The 20309-nt window shown below is 37.1% G+C and overlaps 1 protein-coding gene across 1 annotated transcript in view; it reads left to right on the top strand.

Moving 5' to 3' along the window:
• The window catches only part of DPP10 (dipeptidyl peptidase like 10), a 188674-nt gene that overhangs the window by 35400 nt on the left and 132965 nt on the right, over positions 1 to 20309 (top strand). Inside the window, exons 2-3 of the mRNA XM_085228156.1 lie at positions 5619 to 5733; positions 11649 to 11744. Coding sequence (XP_085084282.1) covers positions 5619 to 5733; positions 11649 to 11744 — 211 coding nt within the window. The remainder of the gene's footprint in view (positions 1 to 5618; positions 5734 to 11648; positions 11745 to 20309) is intronic.

Raw genomic sequence — 20309 nt, 5'->3', positions numbered from 1 at the left:
TAAGTAGTAGAATTACTCTCTTTGTAAAAATTCCATTATCCACAGGCTTGACAAAGTCATGCATTCAGGTGAAAGGGGCTTCTGAAAGGAAGCTGCAACATTCTGATGAATAAAGATACTGACTGAGGAAAGTAATTGCGTGACTATGATAATTCAGATAAGAACTGGAGCAATAGGATCTTATAGCATGGTGAATTGGAGAGGAATGAAAATGATAGGTATTTATGCAAATGGATTAAAACCATCCTGTGCCACTTTGTGGGTCTATCTTTTAGTCACTCTTGCTATCTAGGCCACGGGATTACTCAAAAACAGCTGGGAAGGAATGGATGCAATCATTTAATCACAAATTCTAAATGCTTTTTGTGGTAATTTTCCTGCAAATAGCACACTACAAAATCAAGGCAGGTAGTATTTACTATGTTGCAGGACTAGCAACATAATGAACTCTGGAAAGACTGCATGGTTTTTATTTATCCCAGGTCTGTATTTTTAAAACACCTGAGATAAAACGTGAAACTATTAGTCTTTTTAGGTTTATCACCTTTTCTTCATGTTTGGGGAATGCAGATAATAGCGTTTAATGAAGTAGTTGCTGGGAGAGTCATTAAGTGATATTGTTGTGATTACATCTAAGCTACAGAGTGAGACTCATTCTCATTCCTACTGCAAAGCAAATTACAAATTTGCTTTTCATAGCCTAAACTCTGCCTCTGAAATTCTTGCCAAAATAAGGGAAGGCTGTGATTCTTCTTAGAGGTTTCTTCGGTAAGCTTTGTCCTTGTGGCAGTGCAGGAACAGTTTAGGTAAAATAAAAAGCACAAAAGAAGGACAATTCATTCAAGTCTTTAGAAGATGCTATGCTGCTACAAACTGCTGCATGCCCAGGTCTTCTGAGATCCTTTGTCTGTCTGTGGCACCTCACAGCGAAACTGTGCAAGCATTGGGCGCTGCTGCAGCTCAGCGCTGCTGGGTTTTCTGCTCCAAATACCCAAAGTCTTGGGACAAATGCCAATGTGCACCTGTATACATGTACCACTGACCATGTAAACCTGGTGAAGTGCACCCATGGCTGCAAGAAATAAATAATGACAGTCTCGGCTTCAGCATTGAACAGATTTATCAAAACAGAAGAAATAACTAAAATTGGTGCAATTTTTGTGTGTAGTTTTATTGATAAAGGAATATTTTTATGTTTGAGTCATCTCGCCATTTATAAATTATTTTGGTGGTAGCATGGAGAGGTAGTACTACGAGAAAAAGCAGTGTGGCAATATTCCAGCTCTCACGAAGGCGTAGTGTTTCTGTAAAACTTTGTTTTTCATTTCTTGTCCCAGGGAGGGTGCTGTGCTTTAACTGACTTGCCTCTCCTGGAAAAGCCTGGCATAGACCCCAGGCTTCAGCCTGTTCATTTCATTGCAACTTCTCCCACAGACAGCTTCCTTCTGCTTCCCTCATTACTATGTGTATGTGCTGTGGCAGAAAATACGTTGTATTGTGATATTCAAAGAGAAGACAATGCTATTAAGATCATTCAAAAACCAGACTTATTAATGCAGCAAGTTAAGGCATTATTTTTTGATGTTGTGTTGTCATCTGTATATGCTGTATATGCACTTGTTAGAAAAATTGTCATGAAGGCTTTTTATCTTCATTGATTAACAACAAAACTGTGCAATTTGATAAGCTTTAGAAGGAAGCTGGATTTCTGGGTTTGCTGCTTATGAGAAAGAAAGAAGTATTTATTCAAGTGGAAATATGGAAATATTTGAGTTGTTTTTTTTTTTAAAGACATTGCACGCATTAATTTGAAGTGATTTTTTTTTTTCTTCCAAAAATCATCTCCAATACTGCTTTAAAGGAAACTGCACTTAAATTATAAGCACTTATTTGTGTATCAAATGATGAAAAACATCCATACATGAAATAAATGTAATGGAAATTTGCTTCATCTAATTAATTTTATTGTGTAGGATATTGGGTTATATTTGCTTGAATTTCATTAATTATGGAAGTAATTTTGCAGTTTTTAAAGTGAAACATCTGTGTCCATATTTTGTTCAAAAACAACAAATCCTCAGCACTCTTGGATGAGGTTGCATACCATAGTTTAAGATTCAAAACTCACATACTGCTAAAACTTAAAGGATGTTCATTCTTGTGCATCAGTTCATCATCAGTCAGTCATTTTGTTATGTTTAGAAACAGCCTAGTAGAGGAGAGAAAAAAAAATGCTCCATTGTATTTAATTAATATTTGCTTTTTGTAGCTGTAGTTTTCCAGCGTGTCTCTGAAATGTTTTGCGGTGGCAGGTGGGATTTAACACAGATGCTGAAAGGCTGAAACCATCTATGCTCTCCTTCGGTAGCCTCAGCCTCTCATCCATCTCCTATCCAGTTTATAGATTTTAGTTTCAGCTTTCTTTTTAGAAGTAGAGATTATTGGGATGTTCTGTCTGTTCAGAGCGGATCTGTGCACCACAAAAACGAACTGCTCTTTCTTGTCTTAATTGATACACTTACTCTTGCCAAAGAGGAGGCCTGGAGTGTTTTGACCTATAATATTTGTGTGTTTTTTGTGCATGCAGTATAATAGACTTTTCCCCTTTATTGGCTGTATTTTAATAAGGCATTACTCAATCACAAATTACTTTCAGAAACGTATATTACTTAAGGACTGTTTTTGACAACAATGCAATTAAATGGTTCATGAAAAAGATATTTTAAATAGTGAGAATACTTGCAATTATATTACACTTTGAGCGGCCATTTTCTGATTCATTGGAGTTAGATTATAAAAATCTGTAATAGCGTTATAGATAGCATTGCATATAAAACACCATCTTTGAAAGTTGATATTTTTTTTCAAACTGCTTTAATGTAAGAGCCTACTTAGAAGATTAGATCCTTAAATCTCCAGCTCCATGCTCGCTGTTATTTGCGATAGTTAGCAGTTAGTTATGATGTTAGGAGCTCCTAATCATACAGCTTCTAATGATGTTTTCTCCTGAGTGCCTCTATCTTCTTGCTGTGTTCAAAAATGACAGCTTCTGTCTTGCCAATGGTACATGATCTATAAAGCTGTTTAACTGACTTTTATTACTGTTTCAAAAAGCAGTGTGAGGCTGAATATATTTTATGTCTTTAACCAACATACTATATTTTAGAACTTTCTTGCTTGTAGTCAAGCACCAAAAAAGTTGATTGGAAATGTCTTGATAGTGATTGCATGATTAATTCCCATTATTATGGGAATTTTCCTAATGTTTCTCCAACTTTCTTGATATTGTACATTAACTTCACATAAGTCTTATAGAAAGCTTTCACTCAAACATTACTTTTTAATTACTTTGAATAATTATGGACTCCTAAATTTTATCCAGTTATTAAATTAAAGCACTTTTTTCTTAGAAATAATTTTTTCCCTTTATGCCCATTTCCCACTTTCTCTCTCACTGTGAGTATGAGTAAGCTTTCGCTGCTCAGTAAAGGATTCATCCATTTCTTATTTTCCTTGCAAAAATTTGTAGAAGCATTTAAAGTATGCTTTTATTTTTAGTAACTGAGCAATATTCATGTCTGCAGAGGAGAATCTTCTGAATAATAAAGATGGCACAGTTTTTTTTAGAAGCTTTGGTACAGAGGACATTCATCAAGTGGTCCAGCTTCTGTCATTTTAAGTCAATCCTTTGGAATAGGGTTCCACAAGTCTTAGAATAACTACTATTTTTCAGCACAGCTTGCTTATACAAGCTGCTGTTCTGTTACAATTGAACTCTGTTAAATGTCATATGAGTAAGGCTTATACTATTATGTTTAGGACAAGTCCTAATTTTCTAGACTGTGCTAGTAAGATCAAAATAATTTTTTCTTGAGTGAAAATAGCACTGTGGATCTCAGGTTATATCCAGTCCGTAAAAGAATTGAGATTGTCTTGACACCATCGCGTCCTCATAGCCTAGGGATTAACAAACGATGTACGACAGTGATGTGCAGCCTTGACCAGCCACCTATAATGCTATATAGAAAGATGCAGCATCTTTCTATAGTGTGAAATGAGGTGGGAGAGAAGAAAATGAGGTGAGCAGTCAGGTCTTTTTGGAAATGGGGCAATGGATTGGGGAAAGGAGCTGGACGTCAGTTATTTTTCCCCTTATCTGAAAGTAATCCTAAAGTTCAGTGAACAAAATAAAGTTATCAGGGATGTGTTGTTGGTTAATAGTGGCCGGGATTCAACTGCATGGCTGCTCGGAAATCAAGCTGTGCGTGCTGGCATTTCATCAGTTATCTGTAGTTTCATTGGTATCAATGCCAAAGAGGAGTGTAATGATTATAAAAAAGAAGGGAGCTGGAAAGGGGGGGAGAAAGGTGGGAAGGGGGGGCGTGAGTACTGTACTCTTTTAGCCACCTGGAGGGAAGGGGATGAGAGCAGCTGGGGGCCATTTATTATTATGCCAAGGTGCTCACCAAGGCCTGCCCTAGGCTGTGGGTTGCTATGGGACTTCCCCTGTGGGATTGCTTACAGTCTGTGAAGTGAAATTCTTCTTAAATTTCCTAGGAAAGAGGACCTTTCCCAGGTAGAAATGAGGAGATGTAGGATTTAAAAATAAAATTTAAGACACTGTTAAAGATATATTGTTGCACATAACTTGCGTAGCACTCGTGTCATGCAACTCAGCTTTGTAAGTACTTTGTAAGTAGGCTGAAATTGTACCTTCTGAGAAGTTTGTTTTCATTGTGAGTGTTATCACAGCAATTTATTTTGGAGTTACTAAGGGTATGCATGGCTAATTGCTGCAAACAACTGGATATGGGTGGAAAAACTGTTGATTACCATCAGAGCAAGTTAAGATTGCATGAAATAATTGCTGAACTGGTTTTGTCACTCTAGTGTTAGAGGCTAAACTGTTGTTTGGTTTAAGTTGTACTGTGAATATGAGCAATACATTGCTGCTATTGACAAACCTTAATCATATTGTTAATACAAGTTAAACGTGTAATCACAGAGAGCATAACTTTACCTATGCTAGTAGTTTCAGGAGCATTCATTTAACATTTGTTTCAAGTTACTATTGATTTTGTTATGGGTAGTAGGGGAGCAGTTTACAGCTGAACTACTGTATAGAGGAAGAAGAGCTGTTCAGCTTTGGATGAAACCTCAGGCAGTTTTGTAAATGTTTTCTATTACAAATAAGTTAAATAGGGTACATTAAAAAGGATGTGTATTTAAACCTTTATGGTCCGTACCACGTTAGGTAGAATTACAGTAAATTGCTGCATTTTATTTCTGTAATTATCTTACAAACTGCTAGTTGGTATTGTCCTGAATTTTATGTTCAGCACATTTTAAGAGTAGTCATATTTTGGACAGCTTGTATAAGCTCATTCTGTTGTCTCGTAGGGATATAAAATTACTTATATCTAGAAAGAACAAAAGGGGATGACGTCTGCACCTTTGGAATTATGCATGTCTGCTGTTGAGAGGGGAGGGATAGTGATCATCTCCTGTATTGTACTTTTGTGTATGTGCAGTGCAGTTTTCCTATCAATAATAGTTCTAGAAATATGCGATTATGAAACGCGATCTTTTCCTTTTATTTTTTTTTTCCATTCCCGTAGGAACTTGGAAGTAACAGCCCTCCGCAGAGGAACTGGAAGGGAATTGCTATTGCGCTGCTGGTGATTCTAGTTGTTTGTTCACTCATCACTATGTCTGTCATTCTTTTAACACCAGGTAACGTAGTTCTTTATTTTATCTTACTGAAGGTGTATGATTCATAATGTTCTCATTAAAATGACATATAAGTTTTAAAACATCTTTCCCTTAAGCATTTTTAACTTCTGACTCCTATAAACTTGGTACTCATAGGGCCTTCTGAGTTACTGGAAGCTTGATGTAGCACAAGTACTACTGCTTCAGCAGTAGGTCATTAAGGTCGTATTGGCCTTGGGATGGCTACAAGCATTAGCCTAAGTGGGTATGAGCTTGAGTGTACCATTTTGTCACTTGTGTCTTAGTGTAATTTCTGATTCAGAGACGAGCTATCAGAAGGCTGGATGTCCTGAAAAACTAATAATGAGAATGAAACTTATAACTGAAGTATGCATGTTTCATATATACATGAACAAGCTGTTGCCATTACCTTTCTCGCAGAAAACAGCCACTTAACTTAAAACCGACTCAGCAGCTCACTTACAATAAGAAAAAAAGGTTTGGGTAGGTGGAATTAATAGGCAAAAAAGCAATTGCACGTGTAATAAAAAATTATACCTAGTGGTATTTTGTTCTAATTTGATCTGGGTTATTTTTCTAAAGATTGTATTGCTGGGAACTGTTTGGAAACCTGATAGAAGGAATCACTTCATGAGATTTGAATTCTTTCTGTCAGATTTATAAATATGATAAAATTTCAAGTTTGAATGTTGTGTCTAGGTAACAAATATTGGTGTGAAAACACCTTGTTATGCAAGTGTTCAATTTATGTAAACCAAAATACGAAGTGCTCATCAGATGGTTTCAGGCCATTTGGCCACAGAATGAAATAATCAAGGGAAGCTTGGTGGGTCTGTGCATGAACAACTGTAGTAGTGTACTGCTGCTGAAAGGAAGATGGTGAAACTCAATGGAGAAGGTGTAGGGAAGCTTTGTCCTCGTTTTACAAGTGAGACAACTGAACTGATGTTTTCCTTTGCACAGAGCCAGGATCAGAGGGGGATATTTCTGCCTTCTAATCCTGTTCTCTAAGTGCTCTAGGTCCATGAAGATGGTGGAGGGCCTGGAGGGGAAGATGTATAAGGAGCAGCTATGGTGCCTGGGTTATCTCTGCGCTGAGCAGAGCTGGCTGAGGAGGGGCCTCATGGCAGCTTCAGCTTCTCCCATGGAGCTCTCTGAAATAGTCACAGGGCCCAAGGGAACAGCATGGAGCTGTCAGAGGCGATTCTGATGGGGGTGAGAGAGGTCCTGCCCCAGAGGATGGTGGGCATGGAACAGGCTGCCTAGGGATTGGGCACAACCCTGACCTGCAGGAGCTCAGGAAGCATTTAAGCACTGCTTTCAGACATGTGGTTTGATTTTGGGCAGTCCTGTATAGAGCCGGGAGATGGTTACGATGATCTTTATGGGTCCCTTCTGTGATAAGAAACTTTTCTTCTTAAAGGGGGTGAGACAGCTAAGGAAAGTGTGTAGGAATATTAAGGTTCATTCTGTTTCTCATTTTGTAGAAGTATCTAAGTATGCATAATGCTGTCCAAGGGAGTGATAAAGAAATGATTATTTAGCTATTACTAATTAAGATATTTGGAAAAAAATAAAAGCAGATGTGCTGCTGTAGTCTCAAGATACAGGATTTTCTTCAGGGAATAAGAAAAGACAGACTTAAAAGGCAATTGGTGGCATATCCTGGTGCACTTTAAGACAGAAGACTGTTCTTTTCAAGGAGAGGTTTGCTTAAGGCTTGTAAAATCTCGAAGATGTTGTGCTGGAATTCACAATAATAAACATCAGTTCTGGCTCTAATATTATAGAATTATTAATGATGTAAAAATGTAAATGGAAGTCTTTGAAGACACTCATCAAAAAAAGAAATAAACAACCCAGGGAAATGTTAATTTCTTTTTAATATGGTAAAAAAAATAAAATGCTTAGTGAAGTACATCTCTGGAGCTGTTAGAAAACCCAGAGAGCTTGCCTGAAAACTTGATGTGGTCTGGGACCTATATTTCAGTTGAAATCATGTGAGTGAAAACTAGTTCTGTCAGCTCAGATGTTCTAAGATATCCCAAAGAGACTGTAGAGCTTGATATAAATAAAAGCCTTTTTCCAAGAATGGCCTAGGTTTTATAATATGGGTTTTCTTGCAGGTTAAAAATGCTTACCAAAGAAAGCTTTGTAGGTATGTTGTAGGACAGCTCCTTTCCCTACTTTTGACCTTAATCCATTCCTCTTTCAATGCATGATTAATATGTTTTTGAAAGTTGTTATTTCTTACACTCCGCTAGTTTCCTGGAGGGTGCTGAGCACTGCAGCAAAAGCTTTCTGACTCTGAATATGTATCCAAGATGACTCTGGGATATCTAGCACATAAGGAAGTGAAAAACTCAGATTATCTCACAAGCCTTTCTGTGAGACTAAGTGCTTAGTGCTGAGGAGATCTGTTGTTTTAAACATTTGATTTGTAATTCATTTGTAATGTTACTATTTAAAGTAAAAGATTTCTTTCCCTGTTTATTTCTGCCTGTAGTGATAGCTGCTTCTTAGACTTGGTACAGTTTTCCTAAGCATTGTGCTTCATTCTGCTTCTTTTTGAGGATGATTTTAGAGAGCAGCTGCTCAGAAGCCTGCTTAGTCATTACAAAGCATTTCAATGAAAATCACGTTAAGGCAGAATCATATGTATTGATATGCCAGATAGATAAAGATTCTGCTTAAAACAAGGTTGGGACCAACCCCTCCATGCCATTTTTCATGCTATTCTTTAAATAAATAGAAAAGAAACTGAAAGTAAGTAGATATTCATTACCAAAGAAATTCAGGCTTCTGTTTTAATACTCTATAGTATCCATGCAATTACTGTATATTAGCAAGCAAGATTTGATATCTCTTTACAGTCAAGTTTTTTTACTTTCTCATGTAAATGTTATACAGACTATGCCAATTCCCAGTTAGACCTGGTTAGCTTGTGCACCGCTAACTAGTGCTGTTTTTCTGCTTTTTAGGCATAATTTAACATCAAACAAGTCTTTCTTTCTCCCCACAGAAAATTCAGTAAAGAGTGTGTCTAAATAATATATTATTATATATTATAAAGATATATATTATATATTATAAATAATATATTATAATATAATAATATTATTAGTTTTAGTTTCTAAGTTAGAAGGTAAATTTTAGGTGCTTAAACTATTCTTAATTAAATATTCTTAACTCATTTGCCAAAATCATAGAATCCTTAGAGTTGGAAGGAATCTTTGAAGGTTATCTAGTTCGACTTCCCTGCAATAAGCAGGGACAACCACAGCTGGATCAAGTTGCTTGGAGCCTGGTCCAGCCTGGCCTTGAAAGCATCTCAACACATGAAAATGAGTCAAGCTATTATTTTCTACTTTTGCAGTCTTGTAGTTTCCTAAACACAAACGGTTTGTCATTTTGAATAAACATACACCAGCGATTGAATTGTTAAGGTGTTTATTGTATAATCAAAAAATATATCCATTTCATTTTTAACCGACTTTCTTTGTATCTTTTGTAATCCGTCTTCATTTTCCATATATCATGTATGTAGTTTCAGAACAAAATATAGAAGTCCAAGGGAAACAGCGGGAGAACTGTGGAAGATGATTCAGTAAAATTTAAAATGGAAGCAAAACAGAGTAGGCTATTTGGTAATGTGGTAATAAGCATACGATGGAAAAAAAGCTGTCTTGAAATAAAATAATTCCTTTGAGAAGTGCATACCAATTTGTGCTTGTGCTGAAGAAAGTTTAACGCAGTATAGTGTGGAGAGCTGAAATGTACAATTCATCTTACTATACATAACTAAGCATTTTGGGAACTTAGAGTTTTTAGTTTTTTTTAAGGTCAAATCAACATTTTGCTCAGAAATAACAGAATCCGCAGTATTGTCAGAGTGGGGAAAATGGGCATTATGAAGAACTTGCTTGATGCTGTTAAGTAGGAAGTGGTATTCTGAAGGCAGGGGGTGTAATATATGCTCTACTCAGCTCCACAAATACAACATGTGCTTACTTAGGAGATAATAATTCAGTGTGTGGCAGGAGGAAGAGCTAACAAGATACCACGACGTGTAAACAGAGGGATTAAGTATAAATCATTAAAGATAATGCTACTCTGCTGTAAAGCTCTGGTAAGACTACAAGTGGAGCATTGTGTCCCATGCTGGACTTGGAGGCTAAAAAAAACCCAACCCAAACAGGTTGTTTTGATCCCTGGAAGGTAGGAAGAATCCTAAAGCTTATTTGAGGATTAGAATGTTTGTCTTGTGAGAGGAGATTTGAACAACTCTTCATGCTTAGCCTCATAAGATATCAAGTGTGAGAAGAGCTGGTTATGGTGAGTAAATGCTTACAAGCTCCCACTGAGCTGCGGGAGGAGTGCATCAACACACTGCTTCACTGTGTCATGGGTGTCTGTGTTGGCCTCGTGTCTCCTTAATTTATGGTGTGCATTAAAAAGGAGTTTGTCTTCAATGCAGCAAAGATGCACCTTATTAATACTAAACGAAGTGGCTGCAGCAAGCAATACTTAAAAGACTAGAAAACAATTGTTGTTCGTTTCAGTCAGCTTTCAACCAGGCCTCTGACTGAGTTATTTGAGTGAACAAACGCTGATAACTGAACTATAATGGTCTCCATTCGCTGTGAGGGGGTGGCATTTTCATTTGAAAGGCATTACATACTACCTTTCCAAAGCATGTTTTGTTAGTTACAAATGTGCTGTAGGACATTGGCTCAGCATAAAGATGACAAGATTGTTCCTTGATTGCTGTGATTCCAGACGCTCTTGGCTATGGGTCTGTTATCAATGGTTGCTAATACCAGCCATCTATAAAGACGAAACCAAACTCTAACCAAAAGAAAGCTTTTCTCCACAGAGAAGGTACTTGGGGATGCCCATGTATTGGAAGAAAAGCTCACAGAACAAAGAGATGCTGCATAGTCTGTAATAATCCTGCCCAGTGATGATAAAAATGCTTACGAGACCGGAGTGGGCAGTTGTCTGGTTGGTTGCTTAGGAAGTGAATAGGCGCATATTTTTTGCTAGTGCACAGGGGACGTAGCACACGGTTTTTGGCAACTGCTGTTCTTCTAAGCAGCCTAAAACAGTTAGGTGAAGTGCATAGCTGCTGTGTATGAATATTCATTGGAAACTTCATGTTTTGATAGCAAAATAGGACATCTGCTTTAATACTATCTCTGATACTGCATTTGTGTGGCAGTACACTTTTGAGTCACTACTATTTATGATTTATTCTCCTTACAGCAAAAGAAAAGCAGAATTTGGCAGTTTCCTTCTAATTTCTAAAGCACAGAAATGATTTTAGGAGCTTTGTTCGTTTGTTTTGAAATTAATACTGGCTGTCTTCTGTTTGGAAGACACAAAGATGCTAGCCAAGGCTAAAAAAAGGCAAGGCTCCTTACCTGAGAGCAAATGTGGATCATAAAATGTGCATGTGGATTTTTATTATCATTATTTTTCTTTACATTTGAATCTCTAAAATAAATTGGCTCCAAACAGATTACACACGGCGATTTTACTTACCATTTGTATAAGGGGATTAATATGGCCTTTATCCTGTGTCTGTCAGGAAATTCTTGTAATGCTTTGAAATCAGTTTTCTTGTGGAATAGAGGTGTGTAAAGGAGGACCTGTGCCACTACATTGCCAGAATAATAAATAGTCAAGCAGTTCACCTGTCATGTCTCTAAGGTGCTAGTGGTGGTTTGTTTTTTCCTGAAGCTATACTGAAGAAAAATGAAACTTTTCTTTCTAATGAATAAAGATAGAGCAGTGCAGTGCCATCAATTTCAGCAGCACCTCTGAACGTGTTCTAGCTTTTTAATTCCAATGTTTTGCAAAGTACACAGAATATATTGTTTTAATAACTGTGTAAAATGATCCTCTTATTTTAGATGAGCTTGCAAATTCTTCTGAAACCAGATTGTCTTTGGAAGATCTCTTCAGAAAAGAGTTCGTAGTTCATAATCCAGAAGCCAAATGGATTAATGGTAAGTGTATAACTTCTCATATAATTGGAACCTATGTAATTGCTTTGAGTATTAAGTAATGTCATCACCCAGTCATGGAAAATGAACCAGTTAAAATCTGAACTCTTGCAATTGTCCAGTGTCCTGCTTTTCCTGCACACATCTGTTTCATTAACTTCAGAAGTGGTTTTCTAATTTCAAATCTCTACCTAGTAGGAACTCAGCAAAATTTTCTGTTTGTGCCACTGGCTCAGTTGGATGCACTGATGAAAAATTGGTTTTAAGAACTGGTTCTTGTTGATGGATTCACAATGAAGATCAATTAACTGTATATTGTTCTATTAATATATTCTCAAAATTGGGAATTTGAGTACTGAATTGTCTGCTTTGTGTCTGGAATGGATTCTTAAATATTTCAAAGTATTTTGAAATGCTTGGGCAGTTCTTAGCAATTTTCTAATGTCTACAAACCACATTTAAGTTTCTACTTTGGGAATCTGTGTAACATTTAGAAATAATTAAAGAATACCACATTTTTAATGAAAGAAAGCAAATGAGCTACATATTAGTAACACAAAATATGTCATCTACATTACTCTTGAACTGTATTCTATGGCCTGTGTTAAGAAAAAGAAAAAAAAGAAGCTTCTTTTGTAAAGTTTTCCAAGTGCGGTAAAAAGGAAGGTGTTGAATTTGATGGTAAACATTTGGATACATTTCTTTTGTGGCATTCAGAATCCATCTGGAGAAACTCATGGTAGAAAATAATTTTGCTTGTGTTGCTCAAAATAACAGAGGATGTAAGCCTTCTGATAGTGATACAGTTGTACGGTTACAAACTTTCTATTTATTGAAAGTATATACAACTTGGTGAAGAGGCACTCACTGTTTTATTAGCAGTACTGGCTTTCTAGAGGTGTTTTTCTCAACCAGTGTGAGAACTTGTTAGTAGAGAAGTGTTTGCATGTACTTGTTTGCCAAAAAAAAACACCAAGTCCTGTGTTTTTTGGACGGGGGAAAAAAAAAAAGAAAAATAGGAGTTTTTATGATTGCTATGATGCCTATATGTATGTGGAGAATGAAATACGTAACTTAATGCTCAGCATTCATTAGTTTAGGGCTGGAGAGGGACCATTAGGCACTTTCCTTTGGTATTAGGAGGGTAAGTACTGCTTCTGAGCTCTTCACAGGAACATTTTGGTGGAAAATAAGTAGCTACTTATTACTACTTTATGCACCTCTTGGGATACAATAATTTGTATCTATCTCCAAGTTTTATCATCTTGACCTCTTAGGAAAGGTCAAGAAGAGAGATTGAAATAATGGTTCCTGCTGTAAGCATTTTCTGCAGTCTAGAGGATAATTTGCAGTAAAATGTCCAGTCTTGACATAAGGATTGCAAGTGCTGTATGAATCTTAGGTAAGGTCTTGTGTTTAACTGCTGTGATTCAGTAAAACTTTACCTTCTGATTTATGAATTTGTTCAGCATTTTCTTCCCAATATTTCCTTGCTTTTAAATTCTTCCCCTACAAATACATACCCGTGTAGTTACCTCTAAAATAATCTAGTCTTAAATAAGAAAAGGTCCTCTATATGTTTGTACAGTCCATTTCCTTTTCTGCCTGAAACTGAGTCCCCTTGCCACCAGTAAATAATGATCCAAATGCTTAAAGCTGCAGCGAAATGCTGTTCTTTTGTCTGAGAAAATCAGATGTTGCCAAGGGGAAATGAAAAAATCCTCAACAAGAGTTTTAAAAGTGTGTTACCATTGATCAACTGTCATTTTAAAGTACACCTTTCCTTTGTCATTTCTTCACAAAAATACCATCCACTAATACCTTTTTTTTTTTTTCTTACCTACTTGGTTCTAGGCTTGAGCATGTCTGTAGTATCTACATCCCTCTGTTTCTTTCTTGCTTTATGGATGCTGGCTAATGTTTTACTTGAAAATAATCACTCAGTAATTTGGTAACCTTTTTATTTTTTATTTTTATTTTTTTCCAGTTATAAATTGATCCCCAGTGATATTTAAAATGACCTTATGGAGAGTGTACAGAACCATCGGTTCACTGTAATCTGAAGCACTTGATTTCAGAAAGCATTCCTGTTCCTTCACGTAGTTTTGGAGAAGATAAATGAGAGACCACCTTCACTTAACATTACCGATCTTGAAGTTTTCTAGTAGGAAGTGAGAACTTAAAATGCTGCCAGTGCACAATGAAAGTACTTAAATCTGACAGCATGCAGTAGCATGCTTCAGTCTGAGTACAGTACCTGCTACTGCTTCCTTTGCTTCAGTCTGAGTACATTGTAATGGAGGTTAAAAATTTCCGAGTAATTGAGTTGAAGAAAGTATTGAGTTAATCTTTCCCTACGCTTTCTGTTGCCAAAAAGCTTGTTGTGAGACTGATCTGTCTATATTACTTCTGTTTTGCAACAGAAACCACTCTTTGCATTAGGTCAAGCATAGAATCTTGTTTCATGATGGCAGTTCTTTGAGGAGCCCACCTCCTGTGTGCTAGTACAGTATGTTTAATGGAAGGTAATGATTTGTGATGTTGTCGTTGATACAGCTAGTTTACAGCTAATACAACTGTATCACTGCTCTGTTAGTTCTTCAGAAACTGATACATGAATCATAGCTTATGTGCCACCACTGGCAGTCTGCAGCTGGATCTTTGAATCACACTGAAGAACATGTTCAGTGTATTTTCATTTCTTTTAAGAATCTACTTGGAAATACTTATGCTGCTTTGTGAAAAATTCTGAGAGTTCAAAAGGTTTGCAGTCTAATCCTAGATCTTTGCTAATGTACTTTCCATCTCTTTTTACCATCAGGGACCCTGGCTGTTGGTGATAATAAAATTTTGGATTTTATTCATTCTGCTAACGTGGGAGCTTGATGTTTAGATAATCTTTGCCAACCTTTTCTATATGTGGGAGCATGCTGGCTGCTAGTTTGTATTCCTTCAGATGGCCATGTTGTCAGCACATCAGGATATTTTTCGTGTATCTAAATTAAGTGTTGGAGAAGAGCCTGAAACCTGAGTGACAGCCTGCAGCAGGTGCTGCCCTGGGATCCTGTGTAGTGCTAAAGCTCAGTGAAGCACCTGATGTGCAGATGTGCTTTACAGAGCAAAGAAAGATTTGGGCATCTGTTTAAAATAAAACTTCTGTATGGTGCTTTGCTGAAATCGTGAGATGATAAAAGAAAATTTCTCTCTGCCTTGCTCGCTTCTGGTGGGGCTGGCTGTTCCTGCATTCAATAACACTTGCAGCAGAGTGCTGCAGGGAGAAGTTAAGAACAAAGGGGATGTGTAAGGCCATTCAGCATCATGTTTCTGGAAATGGATGCAATTCCATTCCATTTCTGCAGATAAATGCACTGCTTTTTTTTTTCAGTGCTGCCAAAGGAGGGTAGATAATGGGACTGGTGGTCTGGCAGGTGATAGCATGGAGGGAATAGCTGAGAAAGGTTTTCAGTGATGTTTCGGGGAGGGAACTAAATGTCCAGAGGGGAACGGGAGATGATAGCAGGGATTCCCTTCCCCTTTAGGGCCCTCTTCTTTTATCTCAAACTGTTTCATCTCACATGAAGCAGCTGCCTCTACCTTTGGTAGCAGGGAAAAGAAGAGGGAAAACATGGAAGTCTTGGAGAGTCAGAAGCAATAGGAGAAGGGAGGTTTCTGGCAGGGCCAAATTGCTTTAAAAATTTCAATGTGTTTCTTTGAAAATGGTAATAATTTTACCCCAAGTCAGAATTATTTTCTCCCTGTCTTGAGAACTGTAACAAAATAATGGACTTATTTTGTTTTCCTTTTTTTTTTTTCTTCATTATTTCCAAATTTCCTGTACTAGCTTCAGCAGAAACATGGCTTTTATTTTCTGAGGAACATTTACTAGCTTTGATTTTTGTCATCTTTATTCCATCTCATGCATCAATTTTATCAGCATGTAGGGAGAAGGAATGGGTGATGCCCATCCTTGAAAACATCAGTGGATCCAAGGAACTGCTTTCTGGAGCAACTCTCGCTCCTCATTTACATCTTATTTTGCAAACACTTACAGGATTTGCCAATGTAGTATCTGTGCTTTTTTTATTGCAATTTTTATTCTAAGGATGTAAGCATGTTTTACAGCTGTACAACCTCTTCATTGCAAAGATTTGTAGACTGCATGTTAAAGCCAGTATGGCAAGACATTACCTGACTGAAGAAGGATTCTTGCTGTTAGGCTTCCTTAAAGAGCAAGTGGGACAGTAGTTTCCCATACATTTATTTACGGCTTAGCATCTTATGCCAGCTGTGCACTGCCTTTATCACCTAGAGAGTGAAGTGTGTAGTTAGTGTTGTTTTTCTGGACCTAGTGCTCTTTCTCCCTTGAGTCTCTGTTGGCTCTAGTCTGTCCTGAAAAATTGAATAGAAATTGAGTCTGGGAGACTCAGCATGAAGAGCATTGAAATTACTTTAAAAATTATGGATGATAAAAATGAAAATGGTCTGGGAAGCAAAGCACACCAAGATTCCACAGTACAACCTGTGCCAACTTCACTCAGGAAGCTGTAATTTAGACTGTTTGACATTTTTAAGGGAGCTTTTTCTTGTGCACAATGTGAATGTGAACTCTATCAGAGCTGAGCATGGAACGTTGTTTGCCACTGGGTACGCGTCAGGTGTAAGAAGTCAGTCCACCACTGAGCAAGAAGAAAATTCTGCTCTGGAAAGTTGCTGCTGAGTTAGAGCTGACAAGCAGACAAATATATTACAATTACATAGCTATGAATGTTGGTATTACTCTTGTAATTTATTAAAAGCGTTGTTATTAAAAGCGAAGTCATATTTTTTTAAAATTTATTTTCTCCTACATGAGAGTCAGAAGCAGCAAGACTTGGAAAGCAGCCTTTGTGTACAAGGGCGTTTTTAGTCTGTGCTTGGCATTCAGACATTTGGGCTGTGATTTGATGCCCTAGTGCTTTGGTGGGGACTTGGGAAGAAGCAAGACAGGTATATACATACAGTGGTACTCTTGCCAACTCTTCATATAGCTTTCATTATTTATCTTTCAGGAGATGGAAGCTAGGCCAGGGAGTTATTTTGTTGCCTGTGGTTCACTGTGAAGGGTTTATTTCTGAAAGGCAATGCAGGCTGTTGGACTTTGATTCCCCATATTGTTCCCCAGTTAGAGCCCCAGTATTTGGAAGCTTCTATCTGAAACTGTTCTGTCATAAAGCAGTAGCATTGGTGTGAATTACACTCTCAGTTTTTGTCAAATCTTAAGACAGGGTTTTGGGAAAGACCTAGAGAATGTGGTAAGATAGGTGGAGTGTCTTTGTATTGACTGAACTTTTTTTCAGAAACTACCAAGTAAGGGAATAAAGGTTTTTATCAGCACTATTCTATTAAAATAAATAAGAGTTAAAAAAAAAAAAAATGCATTTGTAAAAGGGATTGAGATGTTCATCATGCTGCTTTCTCTTGTTAGCAAATTGAACTGAGGAGTTTGGCTGTTTGTGCACTCAGGCTGAAAGCTTCCCTTCGGGTCAGTAGTAGCTGGTAAGTGCTTGTTAGGCCTGAGGTTGTGGTGGCAATTCTGTGGTCCCTTCATGTAGGAATTGTGGCTTCTCAAATAACGACCAATCTTAGTTGAGAAAGAGATTAATTTTATTTTTTTTAGTTGAAGCTTAGGTGCTTTTCTCTGCATGTGGCTTTTTATGAGAGAACTTTATTTGTAAATATTATTGGTGAAGCATGCATTTAAAGCAGAAGATGAGGTATATAGAGGTATATACTAAAACCTTAATGTGAACAGAAAATAGAAACAGTTGATTTTACACAGTATTGTAAGTAGGACTGCAAGGCATGAGACTGTTCAGGTTCTAGCTCTATATGGATGTAACACATCCTTACAAAAGAATTTGTCTTAAAGATTATCAGAAAACAGATGGCCTTTTTGTGAATAGTTCTTAGCGTGGAAAAAAATAATTTTCTTCAATGATGCAGAGATGCTGTTGTGCTTTAGATTCAAAGACTCAACTTGTGTATTAATTTTCCTTAGTTACGTGTGGTTTTGTAGCCAAAGCTGGCAGCAGATATCTTCCCTGTGGGAAGAGGACAGAGGACTGTTCTTTTCCTCCTCTGATCCTCTGCCCTAAGGTTGAGAAGTTGCATGTTGTATTGCTCAGAAAGTTTTGTCCTCATTCTAATTGTTGTATTACAACTGGTGAAGTTCTGTCCTGTTACATTACCATTCTTCTGTATATGCAGTCTATGTAGTATTACTTAGTGACTTCTTAAACTGAATTTCCTTTCCCAACCATGCTATTTGGATCTGCTGCATGTACCATCCTTCTTTCTGTTCCTGTGTTACTGATGTCTCTAAGGCACCATGTGATTGCTTAAAAGTGGATCTTGGTGCTCAGATAAACTATATTAAGCCACACTGCTACATCAATATTGGTGTCAGTGTTACTGATTGTTAATAAGCATTAAATAGTGCTCTGTATTCAAGGCCATTAACTTGTGCCACCTTTGCGTTTTGTGACAACTTAGCACACCTCATTAGAAATCTCCCTTCTATTACAGATACTCTTTGTGCACAAGTACAGCATTGTATTAGATATGGCCTGTACATTGTCTTGTACCTCTCCTCTTTGGTTGTTTGATACCACTGTTGACAACAAAATTTTTTTCTTTTTTTGGGGGGTGGGAGGGAAAGACATTGTTTTCCATTTTTTTTTCTTCACTTGGCGTGTTATATTTCCTCTGCAGAGTATTTTGAATTTATCTTCCTGAAGTCTTTATTTCTTGAAACAACTTGCAGTTGTATCATTGTAAAACGTAAACTGATTCTGTGCTCAGTGAAATCTGATGGAACAGGATTCATAGTTGTAAATTGGGGTGTAAGTGTGGAAAGAAACAAAATTAGGCATTCCAATTAGTGGAACAGCAGACTGGTTTTTGCCACCTTAAGCCAAAAATACAGTTACTCCTTACAGACCTTCTAAAGATTTATGTCCCTATTGATTTGTGATTTGTTTCACAACTCAAAACATTAAAAACTTAACAAAGAGATCATTATATTCACTTAGAAAATACTTGGGCAGGGTATATCTGTCATAGAGCATACTGTATTTCAGAAGAAGTTAGCAGAATGGTTTACATTTTCCAAGCAATCATTATAGATAACAGCCTAATTTTCAGAGGTTTAAGTTTGCAATCATGTATGTAAACCCTAGGAAAGCAGACCAGACACTTATTAAATCTGAGTTCCTACTTATTTGTTGAAGTAGAAGTCTTCTGAGCATAGTACACATACTAATGTTACTATTCCAGTTACCATAGCAATGTCCATTTCACAGTAATAGATTTTGGACTGAGAAAACAGCCCTGAATATGAATGAGTGCAAACTGAATGTGCTGTCAGTACTCATAGGTGGTTGTTCTCTATGACAAATGTTTTTCCCAATATGGTAAAAACTCTGAATAGTGGATTGCAAGTAATGGAATGAAAGCAGATGCTTTCATCTTCTGTATAACAGAGTTCTGAGTTTCCTCCAGCGTGCCCGTCTACTTTCTGTAATATCAGGATTTTGGAGATGTGTATGCTCATGTTTCAGCATGTTTATTTACATACATAAGAAGTGTCACTTTGTTCTGTTTTCCTTAATTATTATTCATGTTCCTTAGCAGAATAGTACTGGATTGCCAGCTGGAGCTGTAGTCATTTCCCCTTGAGTTGGGATTGTAGTGAACAGTTAACTTTCCCTTTGGAAGCTGCTGTTTACACGTGCAGCTGGTTTTCTGTGTGAGTTTCTAAGTGAGCCTTTTTGTAAGCTCTATGAAGTCTGCTCTAATCTCTTTATCAGAAATTGGAACCTCCGTGAAGGAGTGCTGTGTGAGAAGGGAGTTACCTTCTGCCATAGGTACAGCACAGCACTGTTGGCAGATGCTGTCTTGTTCTCATTCACTTGAGTGAATCTTTTTTGTTCCTTCAGTTTTCTTCTCTGATTAGACAGTCCTCTAACGTACACTCACTTGTGTTTTGCGGCAGATTAATAACTTTACAGTGTTAAAAGTCATCCTTCGAGAACAAAATTTTTCATATCTAATCCTTAATTTTTGTTGTTGGTTCTGTTCTTCTTGAATTAAGAGGCAGCAGTGCTTTTTGTACCATTCTGTATTGTTCAAATGCTTATTTAATGAATCCATAAAAATGAACTTTTTAAGCATAGATTTATCTACACAGATACGTTCATTGAATGTTTGCTTCCTTTTTTCTTTGCTGTCTTTAATGGATTCCACTGTGTATTCCTTGATTTTTACTTTCTGGATCAAATGGCAGATTTTGGAGATGCTCACTTGAATTTGCCACTCATTCATCTGTTACCTGCTCTGTTTTGCTTTCTGTGCTATGGGTGCTTCTCCTTAAATATATGAACAAATCCCTTATCTCCAATGTTGTGAAGTGATTCAGACACAGCTTCCAGGCTAAGTTTGTTCTTATGAATATCTTGTTGGTACGTGAGTAATTTTGCTCATTATTTCTTTCAGTGTGATGCGAAAGGATGGACTTCTGGCTGTAGTATG

Source organism: Meleagris gallopavo, chromosome 7 (assembly GCF_905368555.1).
Source record: "Meleagris gallopavo chromosome 7, MGAL_WU_HG_1.1, whole genome shotgun sequence".
In the NCBI taxonomy this organism is placed as follows: domain Eukaryota; kingdom Metazoa; phylum Chordata; class Aves; order Galliformes; family Phasianidae; genus Meleagris; species Meleagris gallopavo.
The sequence above is the reverse complement of the archived record's forward strand: the minus strand, read 5'-3'. Positions and strand labels throughout refer to the sequence as shown.